The 26,103-nt window shown below is 41.0% G+C and overlaps 1 protein-coding gene across 1 annotated transcript; it reads right to left on the bottom strand.

Annotated features, from left to right (window-relative positions):
* Positions 1-7,731: 7,731 nt before the first annotated feature.
* On the bottom strand, positions 7,732-24,495 carry LOC111588470 (uncharacterized protein C21orf62 homolog). The gene is made up of 3 exons (XM_035943178.2): positions 24,349-24,495; positions 24,118-24,257; positions 7,732-11,252 (listed from the first exon to the last, which is right to left on the bottom strand). The coding sequence occupies exon 3, from the start codon at positions 11,184-11,186 to the stop codon at positions 10,437-10,439; it is 750 nt and encodes a 249-aa protein (XP_035799071.1). The 5' UTR covers positions 11,187-11,252; positions 24,118-24,257; positions 24,349-24,495; the 3' UTR covers positions 7,732-10,436.
* Between the last annotated feature and the right edge of the window lie 1,608 nt (positions 24,496-26,103).

Here is a 26,103-nt window from a genome sequence, read left to right as displayed (position 1 = left end):
CTTCAGCATAGGGTGGATGGTTTCAGTACACAACACAGCCAAAATAGCCTGTATAGCTGAATAGGTGCTGAGTTTCCAAGCTAGAAGCAAACCATACTGCAGTTGGAGATGGGTCTCTGTGTTGCTGACTTTCTGTATATCCTGTTCCGGTGACGTTGTCACAGTTCTAGGCTGAGGATGAGCCACTCTGCAGCTGAATCCCTGGGTCTCCAGTTAGCTCCAACAAGAGGACAGGCTTCAGAGCACATGGAGCAGTTCAGAATCCTCAGTGCAGCTCACAACATGTAACAGGAAATACTGTCCTTCTACATAAGAATCAAAAATGATCAACAAGGTTCTGGCCAGCTCCTGCAGAACCAGAAACCAAATCAGCCGGAGAGATACTGCTAGTACCCAGCTGCGGAGGCTACTGAATGAAAAACACAGACCACTCCGTCCACCCGTGTGAGCATGTCAACCGCTAACTCATTTATCAGCCTGAGAAGCTGATGGTGGTCGCCTAGAAGCATCCCCTGGCTGGCTTAAGCCTGGTAAATTTGTGTGTGTGTGTGTGTGTGTGTGTGTGTGGGGGGGGGGGGGGGGGGGGGCGGCGTGTACTGTCTATGTTCTTTGGGTTCATGGTGGTCAGATCCTTCTGTCATGGTATGGGGGGTCTGAACCCAAAATGAGAGCGCACAGAGAGGCTGGAGGCAGATCTCGCTTGTGTGAACCTTTTGCTCCAGTCTCCGAGGAGGTCGACACTGCCTCACCAGTTTCCAAGGGGGTCAACGCAGCCTCACCTGTCCTGGAGGAGCTCAGAGCGGAGTCCTCACCTGTCCTGGAGGAGGTCAGAGCGGAATCCTCACCTGTCCTGGAGGAGCTCAGAGCGGAGTCCTCACCTGTCCTGGAGGAGCTCAGAGCGGAGTCCTCACCTGTTGTTTTTGGACTTGTTAGCTTGACATGCGTTGGAGCCGCCCCCTGACCATTTGGGACACCTTCAGTTCTGTTTTTTGACACAGCCTGCCTTTCCTTCCCAGGAATTCCTCCAGATAGAGGGCTTGGACCCCACCATCCTCCAGACAGAGGACGTGGACCCCCGAACTGCTCCGCTCACCCCAGCCGCTTACCAGGCATCTGGCCCCCCACTCCCCAAACAGGACCCGGCTTTATTCCTCTCTGCTGCCGTCGCTCTCCACCAATTGCTCTCAGCGTCGGCATTCAGTGCGCATTCACCAATACAAACATCTCTGATTGCTGCCACCTTACCTCGCAAGGTGTCGGGAGACTTCCCTGCCTCAAGCTGGAACTGCAAGAATAGCAGGATGTCCTGAGCTGTAGTCAAGTAAGGGTCCACCTTGCAAGCTCCACATCAAGCAGTGAAAACCCCTCAGTATTATGAATAGGCAGCCATGGGGGATGGTGCTCAGGCTTCCTGCACAATCCTTACCACAGGTTCTGATGAGCCTAAGTCTCCCCTCTCAGTGACTAGGCCACCAATTTGAGTCCTGCAGGGAAGGGGTGAAACAGGGTTCCACCGGCAGGTCCCTCCAAAATGGGAGCTCCCATCGTGTTCCATCCAAGAGAAGTGGAATCGGCGAGAACCATAGCATGTGGGGCCAATGGGGAGCCACCAAAAGCAGCCTTCCTCCTTCCACCTGGATCCTTTGAGGAAGAGGTGGGAGAAGGGTGAAAGGGGGAAAAGGTGTAGAGGAGATCCTGGGGCCACTGGTGCACCAGGGTATCAAATCCCAGAGGTGGATCATTGTTCCTGAGGGAAAAGAAGATTCAACAATGTGTCAACATTGGGTTTTGACCCCCCCCTTTCCTGCTGTCTGCCCCTCTGCTGCGGGTGTGCATCTCTCCACTTGCTACATCCGCGCTGCTGGAGATCAGTTCAGATGCAGAGCAGCTGTGGGAGCTGCACACCTGCAGCTCTTCCTCCAGTGGCAATAAAGAGCAGCTCTGCACTGCACTCAGTGTCAGAGCCTACTGACTGTCTGCCTATCCAGCCACTGCATTGTTCCGACCACGGTGCGAGCCCCCCGTACCGTGACATCAACTACCTGAGGATGAAGTCAACTATCTCCCAAATGAGGACCCCTTCTCAACATGATGTCTGCTGCTCTGTTCAATGGCCCCTACACCACTGAGTGAGCAAAAGAGGGGACGAGCCCACTGCCACAGTTTGGCTGCCGGCTTGTAAAGAACAGGGGAACCTAGGCCCCCCTGTCTGTTGATGTAAGCGCACAGTACTGTCTGTCCTGACGATGACCTAGTGACCTCTCAACCTCAGCAGGAACTGCCGAAGTGCAAGGAAGACAGCTCTCATCTCCTGAACATTTATGTGCTGGGTTACCCAGAGCCCATTGACCCCACAGCCTTCGTGGACAGCATCCCAGCCTACTGGGGATTCATTGGTATAGACTAGCTGGTGATAGACTACGGCTCCTAGAGTGCTCCCCCTTGCTATATTGGCTGGGTCTCTCCACCAGTGAAGGACCCTGTAAAGTTCCAGAGAAACCACCACTGGGGTGGTGTGAGACCTCTGTGGGCAAAGGCCCAAGCTCAATAGCCACCTTTGGACAGGCCGCATATACAGGAGAGCAAGAGGGACTACCTATATCAACGGTAGCCATCTGACCCATAAGGTGGAGACAGAGACCCTTGTTGACCAGGAGTGTAGCCGGAAATGGTTGAGACAAGCTAAGAAGGTCTGCTGCCTTTCTGAAGTCAGCACAATGGTCCCCCTCCTGCTGTCAGGTCAGTTTCGCTCTCATGAGCCTAGACTGGAGAAGCTGTCAAATGATGATGACGTCAAACATTTTTTGATTATCTGTGAATATCTTGCCAACTTTACTGAACCGTGGCCCCAAGGAGCCGTGGTGGGCATCCTTTATTTTCATTTCTGAAAGGTGGCAACCTTACTTGTGACAGTGTTTCAACTGGGCTGCAACAACATGGATACACAGAGTCAGACTCATATATGGGACACTCATCACTTTTACACTCATGACACAGTTCTGAAACACATTTCAATTGTTCAAAGCAATACAACTTAAGTTCTTGGACAATTTTGTTTCACTGACGGAGACACTGACATGGACACATGACATTACAAAACCAATCAGAGACCCAGGCACAGTGCAATGGAGACTTGACAGGCAGGCATTGGAGTGTACAAGTATAATTTTATTTACAACACACAAAAGAACTACAATAGGAAGTGACATAAACTCTGACCCAAAACAGGAAGTGCTTTACTAAGCTCAGGTAGCAACAGACCCCCTCAAATGGTGTGGAGGAACACTATACCGCAAAATTTGGCTTTTTGGAACAAACTCCCTTTGAGTCAAAAACACTTCAATTTTAGTGTACATACGTGACCATCACATAGACTCCAGAGCGGAGTAAAAATAGCTTTTTTTCCAGTTGATCTTGAACCCCTTTTTCTGAGTTAAAATTTTACTCCTCAGGTATTAAAGTTCTAATCTGATATAGAGTATATGCAACACTAAAACTGAATTGATTTAAATATTAATTCATTACCAGTGTTAGGAACACTTTCATTGTTTAATTCAACCCTTTTTAAGAGTTAACAATTTTATGTTATTCATATATTTTATATAAAAATGACTGTGCAATGTACTGTTTACAACACATTTATTCAAAAATAGTATTGTTTACATATAAACCACCCTCAAGGTCTTAATAGTGCAGCTTAAGTTGTATAAAACAGTCTAACATCCACACTGCATTAGATTTAGTCGTCACAATAAAAACATAACAGCACTGTCTGTTTAGTGCAATGTTGTGCAACATGTGGCAAACTGTTGAATTTACTCCTCTTGAAATGCATAAAAACAAGGGAAAGGAACATCACATAGATCCCATTCAGATAAGTCAGATAATAAAATTTTCTGATAAAAACATAAAATTACAAATCACGTCCATATGCAAAGAACCCAAGAATGGTAAACATACCTACGTTATCTTCTGTAATCTGTGCAAACGTACTACATATAGGTTATTTAGCTAATGGAAAAGGAACCCCATCAGTTTCAAGTACTGTTAAGTCCCATATTAAAGGTTTCAGTAGTTAATCAATACCATATTTCTTAATATTTTTTGCATCAAACAATGATACCAAATGGATGTTCTTCAGGGCAGAATTCAGAGGACGGTTTCTGAGAATGAAGTAAAGGTAGCCAACTTTATGTATATCTTTTTTTGATCCAAGAGGATTTGCACATTTAAATTCATTGTAACATAATTGTATTTGGAGAGAAAATCTATGAACTGAAAACATAATGACTTTTAAAGTAGCTTCAGTCACAGAAGTTCTCTTTCCATTTCTGAACTTGAATGTTTTTAGAATGTGAACAGATGAATTTATCATTGACAGGAACTTGTCCCAGTTGTATTGTTTCATCTGGTATCATACCATATAACACCAAGGTGCAGTTCAACTTGATACACAACATCACACTTGTCCTTGAAATACTTCTTCCATTTAGTGTCAGAGTTCTTCTGTGTCACAGTTGGCAATGGGTTTATGAGGGACACATATGCTATCAGTTAAAGCATGTGTCTTAAGAGGTCTAAATCCAGAAGAACTGCAAACAAACTGTCTGACTGCATTTTAGTCTTAAAGTTTTTGCTGGCTACATTCCTTGAATTAGTTTTAGGTGCCTGAACAAGGCAAAACTGTACCAAAACATGAAGGGCAGAGGAAACAGCATTTTGGCTGAATAAAATAGTTACTGCTTGTTCAACAGCTAGCTCTGAGCTCGTTGAATCTTGGAGTTTCTTCAGTTCTACCCATGTCAATATCATACACAGTTGTCTGTAAAAATGCGTACAGGCTGGACACAGAATCATACTTCACACTGAACACAAAATGAGACGTAAATAGTTCATCAAAAGCCCCCAAGGACATACATGACTGACATGGTACAAGCTTTTTATCTAAGACAACATGAAGGTGGAAACCTCTGCTTTTGAAGTCCCTGTCAACAAGATACAGCTGAGAGCCTCTTTTGGTGGTCATCAGATGATCCTCAAGGCTTTGACATGACTGAAGCACAATGAAAACATCCCTTATAAACAATTTGCTTAAAAAGATGTTAAGTTCACTGCAGTATTTTGAATGAAATACGAAGTGTTATTCACAAACCTTCTGAAATCTCACCAGATGATCTGTTGCCTCTTCAATGCTGATTTTCTTGGGCCATTTTCTTCCAGTTGGTTGTGGTGTGAGAAGATGCAGCAGAACAAGAGATGACATCACTGTCCCACTCTGGAAATAGAGTAAATAACACTAATTATTTTTAAATTGCCCATTTTGTGAATCTGTAGATTCTGTTATTCCTTGCATTTGTTTAAGATAATCTTTTAAAATAAGAAATTAAAAGTGTGCTACTTAAAACAAATGTTTGTTAGACTAGAACATCATTGATGTTAAATATTCAATAAACTTATGTAAATAGGTTTCAGTTATTTAACAATACAGTTTGTTCTTCTGGGACGTAATTAATTAAATCCTTCAGCATCCTGAAGATTTTATTTGATGATGTACCCGATTCATCAGTGGTGTCAGATGTCATTTTAGAAGTGAGGAGAGAAGTGAGAAGTGAGAAGTAAGTTCTTGGTTTCATGGATAACTTTGTCTTTAAAACTGGTGTTTGATTTTTAAAGGAACCTTGATGCGACCTCTTCTCCAAACAGTCACAAGTCTTGCAAAATGTCATTAAAAAGGAAAGGAGAGATACTTCTACCACCTAATGTCAGCCTACTATTTTAATACAACTTTAAAAATTCATTTTAATATCTACTAGTCCTTTAGTGTCCACAAAGTGAGGAAACATTTGTAGTACATCAGCTGAGTGCTGTGGATCATGCAGAATTTGCTGACGGTACTGGAAGGTTTCTTGCAGCTTCTGGAAGACCTATTCACAGTCTGTTGTGTGGTGAAGAAGAGAGAACTTCCATATAGTCATCTCCCATTTGTTGGTCACCTGTGGTAACTACGGTGATTCTTGAGGATGTGGGACCTCCTTTAAGCACTACTTTAGGGATTGAGAGGCTGTTCTAAACTGAAGTTGCAAAGCCTGTGTTGCTCTGACTGCTGTAAAAGTGTTCTGAGGGAAAGAAAAAAAAAAAACACTGTGTTGGAAACAATGTTACGCAATTTATGATTCTTTAAATGCCTATACACAAAAACTAGAATCAGCAGCTGTCATTTTCCAGATGGACTGCAGTGCAAACTTGCATATCCCTTGTTTGATTATAGGTCCTTCAAAGCTGGAAATTGTGACACAATCCCCAGGGCATGGACCTCCTTTGCACCAAATTCAAAACAAGCTCATTTTGCTTAGTGTACGAACTTCAACAAAAACGCTATACAAGCTGTACCTAATGAAAACTTTATAACAGTTAAGTTAAAGGGGAAAAAAAAAAAAAAAACAGGCGCAATCTTACCTCATTACGAAGTTCAGTGTCAGCTTGCTGTGCAGGGTCATGGAGGTTAAACATGAACTCCAGGAGGGTGAATCAATTAGACTCCAGAACACCCACTGAATGAACTCCAAAATATTACTGACTATTACTCAGCACAAGCTGGAGTTGGAGTTAAAGAATAAACTGTACAAATTTAACACTTTCCCTCTTTTTTGTTTAACTACCAGATTTTTCACTCCAGAAATTTCCTGTATAGAACTACAAAACTATAGTATAACAAAACTAGGATACAAAACTGAACTAACCCATACATGGTGCTACCAAGTCAGGAAAATTAAACAGAAACAGTAATTAACTCAGGACTACTGAGGAATCGGAGTACTAGGACTGAATAGACTCGGAAAGCGAGCGGGAAACATAGCTGAACATGGACAGAGAAAGGGGAGACGGAGACGTGAGGTGGGCAGAGGTGGCTTGTGGCAGGGCTGTAGCCAGTGTCATTGGAAAGGTGCTGCAGTAGATGGAGGAAAGCCAGGAATCTTGACAGTGCAGCAGCAGTGAGGAGGGAATCCGGTGATTCAAGCTTAACAGATGAGGCAGGGTTGACCAGGGTAGCAGATGGGAGTCCAGTATGAAGTATCATTACGATCCAGCAACAAGTAGCGGCAGTGTCTGGCTCTTTATGGGATGGTAGTGTGGTGATCACTCCCACCTGCTCGTGCACCAGCTCCACTGATTGCAATTGGCAGCATCTGTCCATACACCACATGCTATGCACACACCCACCTAGGAGAGAGGGAGAGAGAAGGAGGGAAGGGAGGAGAATCTGCCACTTCCAGGTGTCAGATGGAGGGCGTGACACATGGTACATGTACAAGACACAATGTATGTGCGTGCATGCACGCACGCACATACAACTCACACTACAAACGCATACTACAAACTCACAGGCCCAGAACAGCGCTTGAATATCGTGAAAAGTGATGACCTTTCACAAACCCTCTCACAGGGCATGAGCAAGAACCAGAAAGAAAGAGTAAGAGCATGAAATCAAAGAGGAACAAAACTACATTATTTTTCCAAATGATTTTAAATTCTACTCTCATTTGCTTAAAGTAGCTCAAAAAAACATCCAGAAACATTTATATGTTTCTTTCCTGAACTTCTGACAACCAGCTGTACACTAACTAAATCATAGATTCTGGGCGTACCTCTTTTTGATGTCCTGCTCTTCCCTTAGAGAGCCCCACTAACATTGCTTTAAGTGGGATAGAAACTGCACAACTCATCCAGCTCAACAGAGTCACAGTCATTATTTTAATATATTTATCCAAACAGAGTGAGATTTGTTGCTGAGTAACAGAGGATTGTAACCCTGGGACTTTTGTTCATTGGGCGTCCATTTTAACCTGTTTCAAAACAGCTTGTTTTATTAGGCCATCTGCATTCAATAAGACCAGCTGGAAAAACGCAGCAGCAGAATGTAGTCTTCATAACAGTGAGCCTACTGAGCCTCTCAGTTGGCTCATACCACAGCATACTGACACAGTCCTTGTCTTCTCTATTTTTGTTTTTTTACACAATCACATTTTTTTCAGTTGTTGTACCTATATCTTGACAACAGTCAGTATTTACTGTAATTCATGTTTTAAAAGACAAAGCACTCAGTGCTTCCTCCCAGACAAAATAGCATTATTCAGCTCTGGTGCAGGCTCTGACCCAACTTTAGATACTCTAGAAGTGTTCTAGCCAGCCCTCACTGCAGTCAGCTGTCATGGTACGCCCTGCTTTTATGCACTGTCCTCTATACTATTTTAACATGTAGCAGGTGTAACACAAGCCACAAAATGTTACTGAAAGAGCACATTATGTATCCTGGTATGCAAACTTTAAAAAAGTTCACTTTTCATTCAATATAATCTTGTTTGATTGACTCAAATGTGTCACAGAAACAACCCTTTGACGCATGAAAGTTAATTTTTGATGATTTCAGATAACACAAATTTATACAATGAAATGTTTAATTAAAACATCATATGAACTATCAAAAAAGGTCTACTATTGCATGTTAAATGTAAGAACTCAACTCCAGGTCCAGTCTAAGGCCTCCTCCCTACTGTCAGTGCTATCCTGCTGCTCTGTTTTACGTGACAACACCTGAATGAGGGCAGACGATAAAGAGCCAACACCCACAGCTGGAATTAAACATCTCATCTTTCACAGAAAACAAGCATGTGGTTTGTTTTAGATATTGCTCTAGAAGGCAGAAGGCAGATCAGAGCATAGTCTGTCTGCACAGCTGTGCCTATACATTTACAGTCATCATATGTTTAATTGATATCTCATCACCCCAGATAATTTTCAGTGATTAGTATGCTAGTAAATCAGTAACACATATAGTTCTTGTTCTCCTGAAAGTCTTCATAAAGACTGTAACTGTGAAAAAGACCACAAAGTCCTGCTTACTGTAGATCACTTGTACTTTTTAAAATAAAAATTCAGTCCTCCGACCCTTATCGGAAAGGTTCATAAACAGACAATGTGCGGATTTTTGGTCCTTTCTCAGGTCTACTAAAACCAGTTTCTTGTCACAACCTGTCATCTAGATCAAATGTAGGTTGAGGAGACAGTAAACAGTGGACAAATATTTTCAGGCCATTATCCACAAAGAGTAGTGTTTACAAACACATCTGCAGATTATTGATTTGAGGAGTACTCCATTTAAGAGCAAACTATGAGAAACTGAAGCAACAGTTGGATTGTGCCAATAATGAATCATGTTAACACCTCAACCCAATTACTATTTGTTTTTACTATATCTAAGCAACTTTTCCATAAAGTCATTGGTGTCTACAAAAATATATGGGTACCACTTTCTAATTCTAATTCACCCTTTATAAAGCATTTGTAATTAGTGATTTTTTTGTGGTTAATAAATCATTTACTAATGTTTCAGTTGGAAGTCACTCATAATGAAAAGTTTGGGGATGCCAGGTTGTTAAAATACGTTTGGCTGGTAGTGACCTCTTTCATGCAATTTTCTTATGAGGCACCTTTTATACAAGGTGCCTAAGCTGTTATTAATGGCTTTATTAATTGCCACTTAATCATTTGCTAATGCTTTATACAGTAACTAATTAGAAAGTGGGATCCCATTAAGCAGTCAATAATGAATATTTAGAAGAGCATTATTACCAATCTGCCAAATGGACTTGTTTGACAAGCTAGTAAACCACTACTGGTAATTAATAGCTTCCAAATGATCTAAAAAGGATTAGATTTAGAATCAGGAATTCAACCATTTTATGAAGCCACCAGTTACAACTTTTACTTCTTTTATTTTTTTAAGTTTACTCATTAAATTAAATTATTGGGTGCCTCAAGTGCTACAAACCTTTGTAATTAGAATATGAATGTGCTTGTAAAACACTCCTCTGTCACTGGGAACTGTCAGAATAATATGAGATAATGTTTTATATATGTAAATACACCTGTAAGTGCAGCTGTTCCAGGAAGTTGACAAGCTCAGATCACAACTGATCTCAGTTGTGATCTGAGGATAAGAGAGTAGCAAATCAGCATTGCATATTTCATGGAATGATACCCAAAATATTAAGACCTGAAATATTAGAAAACTAGCTGGTTTAAACATTCCTAAACCTTGTGTCTACCTACATTTTAGGTGTAGAAATTTCTACAGCAGTTCCTCTCATGGATAGAAACACAACATCAGGAAGGTAGGAAGGTAGCACACACGTAAAACATAAAAGTCAATTGTTTCCTTGATAACAATGCATCAAGTAGAGAAATATATCAGCCTCTTCTGAACCACAAGTCAATTCCACATTTAGGCCAGAATGACAGCAGAGCATCCAGTCATACAAAATGCAATATATTCCACAAACACAGATGTGCAACAAAAATATAATTCCTGCACTTCTTTTGTTACTTGTACTGAAGAACTGACTTTGGTCTTGACCTGGTCTTTAAATGAGCAGCTGTTAGTACACAAATGTAATGAGCAAGTCCTGTAGAGGTTCTACAGTTTGCTCACTGGGTTCCACAGGATCAGAAGCAGCAGAGTATAACAGAGTGCAGGGCAAGGCCAAGTGGGGGAAGTGCTGGGAGAAGGCAGAGGCAAGTGATCCTTCCACACTGTAAGCCTTCAGGGCAGAGAGCCCATTGAGCACTGCTACATCTAGAAAGGTCATGTGAAAGGATGAGGAGAAGTCAAAGGAGTGGGCCTCGAGATCTGCTACAACCCCTGCTGGGGGAGAGACAATAATTTCCTGATTGGGGTAGGAAGCCTCTGGTGCTGTGCTGTGTATCCTGAGAGTCTGTAGACCCAGCAGAGCCAAAAACTGACTATTTACTGGTTTTACTCCACAAAAAGATAACCATAAATGACCAACCATGCTGCTGTTCAGCAGCTCTTCTAGGACCCAGAGTTCCTTTACCCAGACAGTGAGTTGTCCAGGTTCTCTGAGCTGAGCAGGGGACAGGGAGGAGCGTAGAACCGTGTGGCATCTGCACATCGAGTTGGCCAGAGCCTCGTCACAGTCCCGGACCAGTGTAGAGCAGCTACAATTACGAAGGTTGCCACTATCGAACAACAATGTGGTATTAACTGGCAGAGAGGTGACATATGTTGGGACAGAGCTTGTCACCTGACTGGAGGGGGTCTGGAAGAACAGCAAGCACAGTGACCATGGCAGCAAGGCAGAGGAGATGGTGTTCAGAGACATCTCCATAGAAATTAAAGAGACTACATCTTCACCAAGTGGAGTGAGCTGAATGTAGATGGTGGATGGACTAACCTGTAAACACAAAAATTACAGAAGTAAAGTTAGTGAATATGTGAATACAAGAGTTACTGGCATATAGACAGACAGCTGTGCGAACAGAGAATTTACCCTGCAAAAACTCAAAATCTTACCAAGTCTGTTTGTCTTATTTTTAGTCAAAACGTCTCATCCCACTTGATTTAAGATAAATTCACTTAACAAGTGACATTTCAGCAAGATGGAGGGACTTGTTTTAAGACAACACATTTTAAATATCTTGTTAAGTCAAACAATCTTGAAATTATCTTGTTTTGAGTTGTATTTTACAAGAAAACTCAAAATAAGTTTAACCCTTGTGTCATCCTGCGGGTCAAATTAACCTGTTTTAAAGTTTGAAAATGTGTGTGTGTATGTGTGCGTGTGTGTGTGTGTGTGTGGGGGGGGGGTGTGTACTGTCAAAATTTTGGGGGATTTTTTTAAAAATAAAAACATTTCAAGGGAAACTTTTAAGGAATTATTGGAATTTTCTTCCTTAAGGTTTTGCAAATTTTCACAAATTTGGGGAATTTTTTTGCTGATTTTTTAGGTTTTTTTCAGACAAGGAAACAATATTTTTTGGTGCCCATAAATGAAGACAACAGGAGGGTTAATACATTTCAAATTAGGATGTTACATGAAAGTGAAAATCTATTTTTGAGTGAAAAACTGCTCTTTTTTTATAGCATACCTGGCTTATTTTAATACACCCAAGCATGACAATCCTGGTAAAATATAGCTTAAAATACATTTTCCCAGCTAATTTTGAGATCTCAATATTCTAAATAACATATCTTATTTCAAGAAATCTTACCAAGCCATTTTTCACTTGTTCTATTGGCAGATTTTTTCACTTATTTCAAAGTAAAAGTTCCTTGAAATAAGTTTTTTTTCTTGTTTTGAGAGGGGCCTTTTTTCCAGTGTACATTTTGAGACAAATTCTAAGTAAAGACCACAGAAGAGCAGCATCAGAAAGCTCACCCCTTATGACTCACTCCAGCACATATATACTCAAAGGAACTCTCTTATTTACTCAGCGCCCTTTGATCGCTGCTTTACATCTGCATTTTCACAATATGTAGCAGCCAACTTTAGACCAACAGCCATCGCAATCCAGCTTTTTTTTTCAGCCCAACCCAAGCTCTCATTCTCTCTCTCACATGCATAATCCATCCATCCATTATCTATACACCGCTTAATCCTCACTAGGGTCGCGGGGGGTGCTGGAGCCTATCCCAGCTGACTCGGGCGAAGGCAGGGGACACCCTAGACAGGTCGCCAGTCTGTCGCAGGGCTACATATATAGACAAACAAGCACTCTCACATTCACACCTACGGGCAATTTAGAATAATCAATTAACCTCAGCATATTTTTGGACTGTGGGAGGAAGCCGGAGTACCCGGAGAAAACCCACGCATGCACAGGGAGAACATGCAAACTCCATGCAGAAAGATCCCGGGAAAGCCGGGACGCGAACCAGGGACCTTCTTGCTGCAAGGCGAAAGTGCTAACCACTACGCCACTGTGCAGCCCTTTACATGCATAATTGAGCCATTTATGTCTTGCTTTCCAATGTCACAGGGGAGAGGTCTTTCTAGGCCCCAGGCTACTGTGAATGCTGTAGGACTGCTAATAAAAGTTCCTGTGCCTGTCACACTCTCCACCTCTGATGCCAGGTAGTGGCAGAGTCTCTCCATTCCCCCTCCCTTTCTCTCTCCCTAGGTAGGCGTGAGCATGGTGCAGTTGAAAGTGTTGGCTGCAACACACTTAATGATAGAAACTACACTTTATGATTAAAATTGCACTCGTTAATTTAGGGGCACCACCTCAGCTCAGTTTACTGAGAAAATGATCATTTTAGACTACATCTCAAAGAAACTTTCATTGAAATAAAGTTGTTCAGTTTGCTATTCTAATTCATTGACCTCCAGTTCCCTAAACAAAGAAATGCACGGTATAACCAATGATAATTACATACAAACATTTATTAACGAATACTGTGAACAAACAATAAACAACAACAGAAAGTGAATAAATGAATGAATATAAAGAAACTAATTACCTGCAATTGTCACTGGAAGCAGTTGGTAGAAAGTTAATGAATTTAGAATCACTTTCAAATTGGAAAACCAATTGTAATTTGAAAATTAATCTGTTTAGCAGAAGGAAAATGATACTTGCGTAGCCTTTGTAGGATGGAGAGGGAGGCCACTGCACAATGTGAAGCTGTGATGAGCTGCTGGATGAGTTGGTTCAGGACCGCAGAGACAAAGAGGAACTTTGGCAAGTTTGCATTGCAAAAGTGTGCCGAAGTAAAAACACTATGAGTCGAAGCTCATACTTGTACAGACAGTATTGGTGCTGTTGTATTATTGAAGTTGACTTAAGTCCAAGTTTAAGTAAAATATAGAAAACAAAGCCCTAGTTTAAAGTCAAGTTATTTGTTTCTTTAAGCCATCACTAAAGAACATAGTTTTAAGCCTTTGTTTTAGTTTGCTGTTGTAGTTGTTTTAAGTTTTCATGAAAAAGCCCGTTTCCAACATTAATTTTTTTCTGTAGCCCAATCCTCTCTTCCCTTTGTTCTTATGTTATCAAGCCAGTTGCATTCCAGTGACTTTCCTCTATATAGAAAGTTTTGGAGCCAAATTCAAACCAGCATCTAACCAATCATGGATGTGTTCTTCCCAAGGGGTGGTGTTGAGCTTCACTGTCCAGGAGAGGCCAGAGGCCAAATACCTTCAGAACTTAATTTGAATTCATTTCCTAAATGTACAAATCCAATGGTTAAATATCTATGATGATCACAGATCTAAAATACCACTGAATAGTGGATTAGACAGGCACCAAATATAATATGTTTATCTCATATGGTTCCTGAGATAATAATAAAAGGTGTACACATAAGAATAAACTGACAAATTGTAGACCTTAGGCTACATGACAGTAAATTTATAACATAGCTAAAAATACAAGCATATACATTCAATAATAAGAAAAACTTGACCTAAGAAGTATATATACTTAGAGTAAAAGTCTCTCTCTGCCTTTATGGATGTGGTCTTAGACAGAGAGAAGGGGGTTGTTGGTGTCTTGTGTGATACTTCAGATTTGATGTGTTCTTCCATACTGGCCCTGATCAACCTGGTATCAGAGACTGAGTCCAGATCATCACTCCGTTGATGCTGCATTTCCTAAATGTTCTGATTTAAGCTGTTCAATTCATTCCTGCGTAGCAAGTTCTGTGTGTTAGGTAGGGTGATCAGAAGGTCACCATGAAGAATGCAAATCCTCTTCTCCAGAGGTGTGGTTTTCCTCACAGTTGTCACTTTATGACCCTTATCAGATTGTGGTGGAGGTAGGAGGCACCCTGTTGTCTCCAAGAGAACCGTGGGTAGTCCTTTATTAGTAAACATCCGATCAGCAGATGTTTCATTTGGATATGAATTTTGGGTTAGCTGTCTTCTGAAATGGTGTCTTAACAAATTTATAGCTTTGGGAAAGGGTCTCTGGATTCTCTGTGTGTTGTTCTGGAATGTTCTGCTCCTCAATCCGCTGCAGTGGTGTGTGGAATGCGGGCAGGTGCTGCCAATGCACAATCACTTGAGTTGGCGCATGAGCAGGTGGGAGTGATCAACACTACTATTCTCTATTCTCATCTTCCATAAAAGCCAGACGCGGATCACAACCTAAAGCCGGACTGTCAAACAGCCTCAAGTAGTCCTGATCCTTGTGCTTTCTAGCTCCCTCATGTTGATAAATTATGCTGACAATTGTCTCTTGCATTTTAGTCCTGGACCTCCCGTCTGCTCTCAAAACAGCGAGGTATGAAGAACTGATGGAGATGATTCTGATGGACACTCGGTTGAACCGCGACTTTCCAGATGCTGTGAAGCTAGCCGGCTGCACACTACACTGAGCAGACAGGACATCCGAGGCTAGCAAAAAACGGGTGGAGTTCCGTGGCTATGGGTTTAGAACACTTGTGGTAGGAACTCAATCCGTCACAGAGAGATTCTGCACACCTGATTTGGAATATATTCTGGCTCGATGCAGGCCCTTGCACGCCGGGGGGTTCTCTGTTGTGTTTGTGGTGGGACGGCATGCCGCCGCATGCTAACGCTTGGCTACAGCTGGAGCTGCTGCATTCTGCTATAAGGAAGCAACAGAACTCTCACCCAGAAAGAGCCTTCGTTTTTGCTGGTGATTTCAATCAGGCTAATCTGAGGTCAGTCCTCCCCAGGTTCCGCCGGAGTGTTGGGAGCCCCGCTGGCGGGGGTGGGATGTGGGCTCGTGTTTACACTAATGTAGACAATGCATACAAGGTAGGTCAATCAGGCCATATCTCCCTGCAAACCACTCATGAGCACAGTCAAACCAACCAGCAGAGAAATCTGAATCTGACCTAAGGCACCTGTGTCCCAACTGCGGGGCTGCTTCGTGGGTGCTGGCTGTGGTGTCTTTGCTGGTGGAGGCCCCACCACTAACACCACAACCCTTTACTACAACCATACCACAGGCCTAGAACAATACACCTCGTCAGTCCAAGCCTACATAGCCCTTTGTACGAACAATGTTACAACAGTTGGGAAACACACAGATTTGCTTAACTATGAATATATCCATGTCAGGTAGCTGCTAAAACTCCATGGTAATCTACCAGGTTTAAAGACAGCCACCCTCATGATATTGAACACTCTGACTTTAAGCTCAACATACCTCACTAACCTACAAATCTGGCTTGATGTTACAGAAAACAAACTAGCAAAGAACATGAGGGGTGACTATACAGTGGTGGAAAAAAGTTTTCAGACACCCTTAAAATCTCACACAATCTCAAATATTATCTTGAAATATCTGTGGAAAAATCTTTTTTGCGTTTTAGAAGGTGTGGCTGCATTAGACAGACACAAAGACAATGATTTTTTTGTTTATTGTTTACAAGAAAAACTAACAAAACTAAATTCTTGACAGTTTTAATATGTCAGTTCTCAACATTGTCGGTATCAAAATCAACAAATAACAGAGAATGTTTTCAAAACTGAACAAAAAACAAACCATCACATCATCAAATTAATATTTAGTCGTCCTTCCATTACCATGCAGTAGAGCTCTAATCCTGGCTGGCATGTTCCCCACGAGCCTTTCACACTGTTGAGGGGTAATCTGGTCCCATTTTTCTTGAATTACTGCTTTTAATTCTTCGGCTTACGATTTGAAACAGGCCTTTTGATAATCCACCACTGATTTTCAATGGGGCTCATGTCCGGGGATGGAGCTGGCCACTCTAAGACCTGGATACTGTGCTCTTGCAGCCAAGTTCTACTGGCCCTCGATGTGTGGCAAGGGGCATTATCTTGTTGAAACATCCAGTTTTGACCTCGACAGAACAATGCATGTGCAGAAGGGAGCATGTGGGTTTCAAGAATGGCACAATACTTGGCAGAGTTCAATGTGCCATCACAGAGAGTGAGATGACCAACACCAGCAGCACTCATGCATCCCCAAACCATGATACTGCCTCCACCATGCTTGAAAGTAGGTACCGTACATGTTGGAGATAATGCTTCTCCAGGCCTTGTGTGTACCCTCACATTAGCAGGTGGACGATATAGCTGGAAATAGGACTAATCTGACCGCAAAATCTTCTTCCAATTCGTAGCTGTCCACTTCTTGTGTGCTTGGGCCCAACAGCACTGGGCTAACCTCTGTCTCTAAATGATCAGGGGCTTCTTGACAGCCTTGTAGGACCTTAAGTCATGATCTAAAAATCGGTACAGTGTGAGTGCAACCCTGGACACCAGTTTGGTTTGACCACTGCTGCTGAAGCTCCTGTGATGTTGTTTGGCGGTTTTCCCTGCACATGCGGAGCAGGATGCAGTCATTTCTTGCTGAGAAAACCCTTGGACACCCAGATCTTAGTTTGTCTTCCAAGCTGTTGGTTCGTCTGTATTTCTGCAGAGTGTATACAACTGCTGAAGGACTGCATCTACACTTCCTGGCTATCTTGCGGCAGCTGTACCCTTCCTGGCTTATAATCTGTATCTTGAGGAGTGTTTCCTGTGTTAGGTTCCTTGTTTTAGCCATTTTTGTCTCTGAAGAACTTTCAAATGTGCTGGCTTTATAAAGACACGAAGCACGGCAACAAAAATGGAGTTTTTTTAATAAAAAGCACAACCTTCATTAGTAGATCACTGGTACCAAAATGTCCCAATACTCAAAATTTCTCATGTATTTTTTATGGAACCAATCAATTTTACGTTTTTAATGGCTTTTTTAGGATTTGTTTAGTTTTATGGCTGTGATTGTACTTAAAGAAATTGCACTTGAAGACCAAAGAGTGATACTTAATGCATTATTTCACAAATGCATGGGGTGTCTGTAAATTTTATTCCACCACTGTACATACATACTGCAGCAGAGAAGACAATCACATGCAGGTGGAACACATTAGGGCAGGGCAAGTAATCACCACAGGCTGGAAAGCAAAGACCAGGAGGTGTAAAGACACCTGAGACAGAGGGTGAGTACAAACACATAACAGGAAATGCCAAAATAAAACAAGAACTAAATTAACTGACAACAGGAGCTGGATGTGACTAAATCATGTGGAAATGCATTTAAATGCTTATTTAATTGAATAATATGAGGTCACAGGCCACAGTTTTCTCACTTACATCTCAAGCTTGCAAGGTGCAAAATGTCACATGGTAAAAAAAAACAAAAAAAAAAACGATCTTTTGTATTTTACTTCATTTCAGTGGTTGATTTGTCTTTTATTTTTGGCCTCATGAAAGCTTCAGTAAAGTTCTAGAACAGGCAGATACAGACATACAGTGTGAAATAAGATTATTTTAACAACTTTAAAGGTATTCAAGTGGAAACAAAATGAGAAAAAATTATTGTTAAGAGGTTAAACCGCCACACCCCCATCTCCACCCAGTTAGCTGCCTTCCCTCTCCCTCTTTGCCTCACATGGGTGTGAGTGAAGTGTGTCTGAGTGGATGTGTGGCTGTTGATTGGATAATCATGTCTAGACGCTCGTCCCTGGACCCACAGTCTGGCACTTAAGCCCGAACCTCTACTGTCTACAGAACCCCTGAACGCTCTCCCTACCTCTGCCTGCCAGCTAAGTAGAGTACGCCTTATTCTCTCGTTAATGGTAGCATTAGCTAAACCCTGTATCTCGCGCTCAATTTGTATCAAGTTTGTGTAGTTTGTCTAGGGATGCCTCCGGCATGAGTATTTCTGGGTCATCATCTAGTATTGCCCCATTTATTATATCATCCCTCCTGTTAACTCCAGAGGTTGCTATAATTCTCAGTGTTGCATTTGATTCCTTAGTCCTAGTCTCAGCCCGCTATCCACTCAGCCCTTTACTAATGAAGATCTCTTCTCTCACTCATTGTTCCCCATACTCTATTTCCTGCACATTTGTTCTGTGCTTATTCTTTGTGAAATATACTTATTTTTTACTTAAATCTGGTCTGCTGTGGTTCCTGTCTGTGCTTGAGTCTCTGATTCCTTGTAACATAAATTCAACCACAATTTGCCATTCAAGTCACATTTCATCATGATTATGCTACTATAAATAAATGTGACTTGAGTGTAGTTGGTTTACAGCAGCAACTGCCCTCTGTACACACAGCATGCCCTCTCCATTCTCTAAAATCTTACCTCATTGCTATTACCTGCTGTTACCACTGTCTGGCTGTCCCACACATTAGGTCAGTCATTTTCCTTCTATTTCCATCTGTCTGCCCTTGCTCTCTTTACCACTGCTTTTTCCCCTTCTCCTTTACTCTGTCTTTTGCTTCCCTTTCCTACATCTCCTTCTCTGTAATAGCTGCAACAAGCTGCAGCTGCAGGACCGGATGCTGGGAGGGAGGGTTAAACAAAGCTGAAAATCGACCAATAAAAACACATTCCACAGTCCTTAAATAACGATGTTACTGATTTTTTTTAATGCATTTGTCTGTTTTTTAAGTGAAACATTTTTGTACCGTAATATCACCGAAATGTATCATGCTTATGTGAATTGAATAAAAGTGGTTATTCATTTTATTTAGTGTCACACTGTCAAAACCTTTCTGACTCTGATCTTATGTGTTTATGGAAGCCAACGACTGTGTGCAGCCAAGTGAGTGAGACGAGAGACAGAAGTTGAGAGAGGAAGTGACACAGAGTTAAATGGGGTGAAAGTGTTGGTTTGTGTGTGGGAAAGAATGCAAGGACGCCTCTGCTAAACAGTTTCAGCTTTTTAAAAGAGAGATTCAATGCATTCTTCTGACATCATGCTCCACTGCAGGCACCCACCCTAATCCTAAATCCCCACTCCCCCCCTCACCCACCACCACCCCACCCCACCCCTTTCTCAGCTACAGTTTATCTCTTCCTCCTGTCATTCATCTCTTTTTAATGTCTCCCGCCTTGCTCCCACTCTTCAGCAACTGCACTTCCACACACGACTGCCCAGACAACAGTGAAGGATTTCACTCCAAATAACTGAATGTTAATTGAAAACAATTTCTTCCTCTGTCCCAAGGGTTATAAAATGTAAATATTATAACAATATTATTTACCCTTAAATGTCTTACATTGTACTTGCAACCAAGTGGGCTACATCATATATATTTATAAAATATGTACTGATGCAATTATGAAGAAGTACACAGCAGGCAATATAGTTCTGTCATACAGAAATTCTTTGGTTGAGTGTAAAAACTTAACTGCCACAGATCTTGCTAAGTATAACGTTTGAGTTGAAAACCCACCTTTTTAAGCTATTTTGAGTACACATCAATCAGCCACAACACTAAAACTGACTGCCTAATATTGTGTAGGTTCCCCTTGTGCTACCAAAACAGCTCTGGTTCTGGACCTCAAAAGGTGTCCAGCAGAATCGGGCCCATTACTGCTACGACAGCAGATGAGAATGAGATTCTGGGGAATTTGGAGACAAAGTCATGCCTTAAATTCTTTTGCTTGTTGGTCAAACCATTCCTGAACTGTGTTTGTAGTGTGGGTGCATGTGTTATCCTGCTGAAGGAGGTCACTGCTATCAGAGCTTATCATTGACATCGAGGGGTGTATGTGATCTGCAACACTATTATGTTCGATACTATGTGTCAGCATAACATCGACATGAATGTGGGACTCCAAATTTTCCAGCAGAACATTGTCCAGAGCATCACACTGCTTCCAATGGCTTTCTTTTTTCCTGTAGACCATCCAGCTGCCATGTTCTCCCAGGTAAATAGCACACACAATCACACAATTCTTGTAGATCACGTGGTCAACACAATCTACAAGAAAACAAAATTAATCAGCCAGACCCCCTACCTCCATTGCTCTGTGGTTCAGTTCTGATGTCATGTGTTCTGTCACTGTTAAGCAGGGGTCAGCATGGACACAGACTGGTTTCCAGCAACGCAGCCCACATACAACAAGCTGAAACGCATTGTGTCTTCTGACACAGTCATCTGACTTCTTTCTCTAATAGCAGCATTAAGATTGCAGTAGTTCTTCTGTGGGATTGAACAACACAGGCCAACCTTTTCTCCTTATGTGCATCAGGGAGCTTTGGGATCCCTTTACTCTGTCAGTGCTTCAACGCTTATTCTTCGTTGAACCACTTTTGAAAGTTACTAATCACTGCATATTGGGAGCACCCCAAAAGACCTGGTGAGATCTTCTCACCCACTGTTCTATCCATCACGTTTGGTCCTTGTCAAAGTCTCATTTTTCCTGCTTGCAAAACATAAACTTCAAAAGCTGAATGCACTTACTGATTAATATACACCAACCCTTAACAGATGACATCGTAATGAAAAGATCAAAGTTAATCACTTCTTTTGGTTGTGGTTTTAATGTTGTGGCTGGTCAGTATTTATTTTCCCCTTAAAGATTTTTAGCTCCTTGAAAAATTTGCAAGTAAAATCTGTTAGGACCTGCTAAATACTATAAGTGCATGACCTTGCCAGCTTCCTCAAGTCACAATAGTGGACTTCTCTCCACTATTTCATCTCCTCTTCCTATCTCTCTCACTCAGTCTCTCTCTCCTTCTTCATCCTTCTCAGCGGACATTTAGCCATTCCCTAAGCTGCAAACTTGGCTGCTTTTTAAGTCTCATTTCAAACCGCATCTCTCTCCCTCTGGTGCTTAGTCTATTTGCCAATTCAACCGTTTATTGTGGGGAACTGTTAATAGTCATTGTAGATATAAAAAATAGTGGGAAGATTAGATTACAATATTCCTTCATGAACTGTCTGATATTCAGTGTCCTAATTTGCTCAGACTTGTGTATGGTCTGGAACATATTAGTGATCTAAATGTTTAAGTTTGGTTAAATGTTTTCTGAAGGTGCTTATGAATGTTAGTGACCATACAAAAACAGTAGTTTAAGAGAAAGAAGAAGATACTGGCATCTGATGTCAAACCAGAAACCTTCAGGTCTGAAATATATTTGTCTAACCTGTGGGTTACCTATCACCCAAATTGCCCATCTATTATTTCTACCAGCCCACCCTAATATACAATAGCAGGATAGAATTGGTCCTGGGAGAGTTGGGGTTCTACTGATTGGTGCAAAACTAAGCTACATGCGTCACTAGACTAGCTCTGTAGTTAATGCACAAACATTAAAGAGAATTTCTCAACTAACTCTTATTAAAAAAAAAAAAAACAACAACAATTGAGTGTATTTCTTTCAAGCTAATATCTTTTTTTCAGCCACTTTGAAGCAGCAGGAACAAGTTACACTTGGCATTATCATTCATTTGGAGCTGAGCAGTGAGAATGAATTAGAACAGTAAAATTGTAGCAGAGACAACTAAATAATGAACTAAAACTCATCAGAAAGCTGCATGAATCTTGCAGGAGCTTCATACTGATAATTCTTTTCATTCATTAACAAGAGCAATCCCTTTGTTCATTGTCAAAATGTTTTCGTATACATAAACAGTAAAAAGGTGGGCACTGTTGTCCTAGGCAAATGCTACTCAAACAGGAAGAAATGGTGCATTTGTAGGGGGCTGTTTTACGTGGCAGATTGATCAACATCTTGTGCTCTAATGACTATTGCCAGCAGCAGGACTATGTAAGGCATGTATCAATAACCCTCTCTCAGGCTTTAACTTAAAATGTATACAAATCGTTTTTATTTAATCATTTTTATTTACAGAGGCAGCTGTTGAAGACACCCCACACACATATTTTCCTGGTATTAGAAATGCAAGCAATTTATTTTTATTCATTCTTGAGCAGTCCAAAGACAGTAGTGCGATATAAAACAAAATACCAGGTTCTTATAAATGGCTCTAGACCACTCTTTTGGGTTGGATAGAATGAGAGCAAAACATGATTTTCCCAAACTCTTTCTCTCAGGTCTGATCAGTATTTCAATAAAGAACAGGATTTTTGAAAGCCTGCATCTTTCTAGGTCAAAACACAGCAAGTGTCATGGTCTCACAGATACTGTAATATAGTTTAGATTTGATTAGGATAATATTCTTAAATCATATTAGGTACCAGCATAAAACATACAGTATATAACAGCTGTTATATACCCCAAGGCAAAATCATTTAAATGTTAAAATAATACTAAATTGTGTTATTTCTCAATAAATGCATTGCTTCTACGTAAACAGAGAAATTTCCTATGACCAATCAAAAACATATTCTTTTAAAAGACTATTTGGAAAATACAGACCTGAAATTAGAAAACCAATGCAACAAAGGTGAACAAACCTGCTATCACTGACACACAAGCTCGACAACCTGAGATCAGAGCTTCAGTGGCTGTCCTTTTAAAATGGTGCCACAGACAGTGCACTACTGGCACAGTCTAGCTTAGAAAAACAGACAGGCAGATGCTACAGACTTGTGAAAACGGTCAACACCAGAATATCTGGGGCCTGTATTTCTAATAAAGCAAACAATTGCTGTGAGGTGATGCAATTTTTAAATATTTTACATTAAATTATATTGCATAAGGGTGCACTCGCTCCCTTTGAAAACTCTGTACAGTAATTCATAGCAACAACATAATACAAAACACGTGTATCATGTGCACAGTGTAATTTCTAGTGGCAAATATGATGAAATGTGGTCTCAGTATTTATATTTCTTCTCTTTGTGGTCACTCCAGGGCTCTGTATATGATAGTGCTTTGATTTATTACAAATGTATTTCCTCTTTTGTTTGAGATAAAGGGAAAAAAATGACTACACAGGTTAAATGCTATCTGTAAATATATTAAAGGCCTTTTTTCTTTTATTGTGCAGCAACAGATATATTTATATGGACACTGTGGTGTCAAGTAGTTATATAGATTTTTTCCACCAGTGGTCAGAAAAAAAACTAATTTGTGCAAACAGAATAAAAGTAAGTGTATATATGTATATATTAGAGAGAGAGAGAGAGAGAGAGAGAGAGAGAGAGAGAGAGAGAGAGAGCATGCATTTGATAAACATGTAAAGAAATGTAGTTAAAGTGGTGCACTGTGGTTCCAGGCAGCGGGACAACAACACTGTTTATATTCCTATCTTGCAGCAAAAGCCATCATGTGGCTTTGGCTGATAGATTACATCATGACTCAGCTATTCGTTGGTTTTTCCGTTATTACAGCTTTCTCACTGTAGACTGATTACCTCAATAATTTCCCACACCAGATCTCTAGCTGTCACCGAACATTAAAATCAGCTTGGTGCCACCACTTAAGAAATGAATATCAAACTGCTAAAATCTTCATTTACAGTTTGTTTACAGAGTAAGAGATATCAATAGCACACATGGGTTTGGTATATATTGAAGAGAAATTATTTGAAGCAAGCGTTTCAGCACATATCTGAAGAGATTACTTACATGGATGATTTAGTGCTTGTATAGGTGGCATGCAGCTGCAGGTTGGCTCCAGGCTGATCTATCTGGATTCCTTATGTGGTGAAAGAAGTAGCAGTTTCCAAATCTGTCTGCAGGTTTGCTCAAAAACCTCATCTCTCTAACTGAAAACATACAGAGAGAAAGAGAAGGAGAGGTGGTGAGAGATGGAAAGAGTGAGAAGAAAGATTACAGAAGAGCAGTAACAAGTCTTACTTTCTGAACACTGGATAGAAGTATTTTTTTCAGATGCAACAGCATAGCGAAGCCAAACATAATGTCCCTTCTCTCTGCTCTTTTCTAATTCTGTCCTCCCAGTCCCTCTCTCCACAGCCTCACTCTCCTCTCATTTTGGGACCACCTTCTATTCTTAAACACTGTGATTTTCTTCTACATTGAAAGTTTATTTATGCTGCCATCTCGTGGCTCAAAAAATTGAGGCCATGCAATATTCCTGAAAAACAACGCAAAGAAATGTAGGAGGTTAAGTTTAAAACACCCTGCAGTCAATTTTTGCCAGGCAATTGAATCCAGGCTGAAGATCCAGATGGCTGATCCTGATGTGTTCTGTCTGTCTATGAGAAAAGGCAAGAGTTGCCAAGAGTGTGCACATATTTGGCAATAATCACTCATCCATTCACCTGTTTGGAGAAGTGTCTGTTCTGAAAAATAGTTACCAATAAATCAGTTCAAGCCAAATTACCCAGGACTGCAGTTCATGAGTATTTCACCTTAGAATTTTAGGAGAACTCTCCAAGGGAGTTTATAGAAAAGGGACTAGAGCCCATCTTGACTGTTCTGTCTGTGAGTTTCATAAGAAGTATCGAAGAAAGGTGTGTGTGGAGGGTTTCATTTAGTGTCTGTAGATGAAGTCTGACAAAGAGCCCATTTGATTAGCAAGTCTGCTTCCTGTGTACTTGTGTAAAACAACCTCCTTGCTACAAGTATCCAGCTCCACAAAGTTCCACTGTTACATATAGACAGACCTCAGTACTATCCACACAAAGAAAACCGTAGGAAGATTTAACAATAAACGAGATGACTGACCAGGCGCTATGGGGTTAATTTAGTGGATATGCATCATGGCTGGGTGAGACATGATGTTAACTAGCACAGGTCTTTGTCCTGATGGTTTACTATTTAAGCGAAAATACAGCTTACTAAAAAGAAGAAATAAAAACTAAACCAAAATAAAACATAAAATGATATTTGAAAATGTTTTTTTAAAAAACTTTGAAATGATACAAATATTGGAAAAGGGAATGGTTATCAATGCATTTGTATTTGAATACATATGAATTACAAGACAAGGAGAGAAGATATCGACCAATGGGTAAGTAACAAGGAGAGGAGATGAATAGGTATGATCTTTGGTGCTCAACTGACAGTATTTTACTGTTTTGGAAAATGGAGGTTAGATTAGGGGACTGACACCATACCCCAAAGGAGTACCACATATGGAGTAATAAAATCAAAAATAAAGACACAGAATGAGTGTGGTATTATGTGCAGTGTCCAATGTGGCAGTTTTATTGTGGGAGAAGGTCTAAAATCTAAACAAATGGGGTGTTTGTTACCTGGCTTGACTTATCCCTTAGCATTACAAAGAAAGCCAAGCTGTGTCCACGACAATAGCATGTTGTGAGCTGAAAAGGCCGCTTTTCCCACGTGATGTGTACTTTGAATTGGCTCACACAAAGTGACTTGAATCCGCTTTTGCCTTCATATTTAACATATCTGAACACACAGTGAAGCCAAAACATGTTTGTAAACATTGTTTTTTGAAAACTGTAGTGGTGCCATTTATCATACTCTGAAACAGAGTTCTGCAGGCTAAAATGGCAACTTTTGCCACATATTGTGTCCTGTGAATTTCTTCACACAAAATGAATTGAGACAGCTGTTGTTACAGAGCAGGTCAGAGGCTCAAATGCAGGATGACAAAACACAATACTTTGAAAACAACAATAA

The sequence above is a fragment of the Amphiprion ocellaris genome, chromosome 11, assembly GCF_022539595.1.
Source record: "Amphiprion ocellaris isolate individual 3 ecotype Okinawa chromosome 11, ASM2253959v1, whole genome shotgun sequence".
Lineage (NCBI taxonomy): Eukaryota > Metazoa > Chordata > Actinopteri > Pomacentridae > Amphiprion > Amphiprion ocellaris.
Note: the sequence above shows the minus strand (reverse complement) of the source record. Positions and strands in the feature narration are given on the sequence as shown.

Bases quoted from the DNA above. Each gene is read 5' to 3' on its own strand.
- LOC111588470 (XM_035943178.2), bottom strand. From the start codon at position 11,186: ATGGAGATGTCTCTGAACACCATCTCCTCTGCCTTGCTGCCATGGTCA.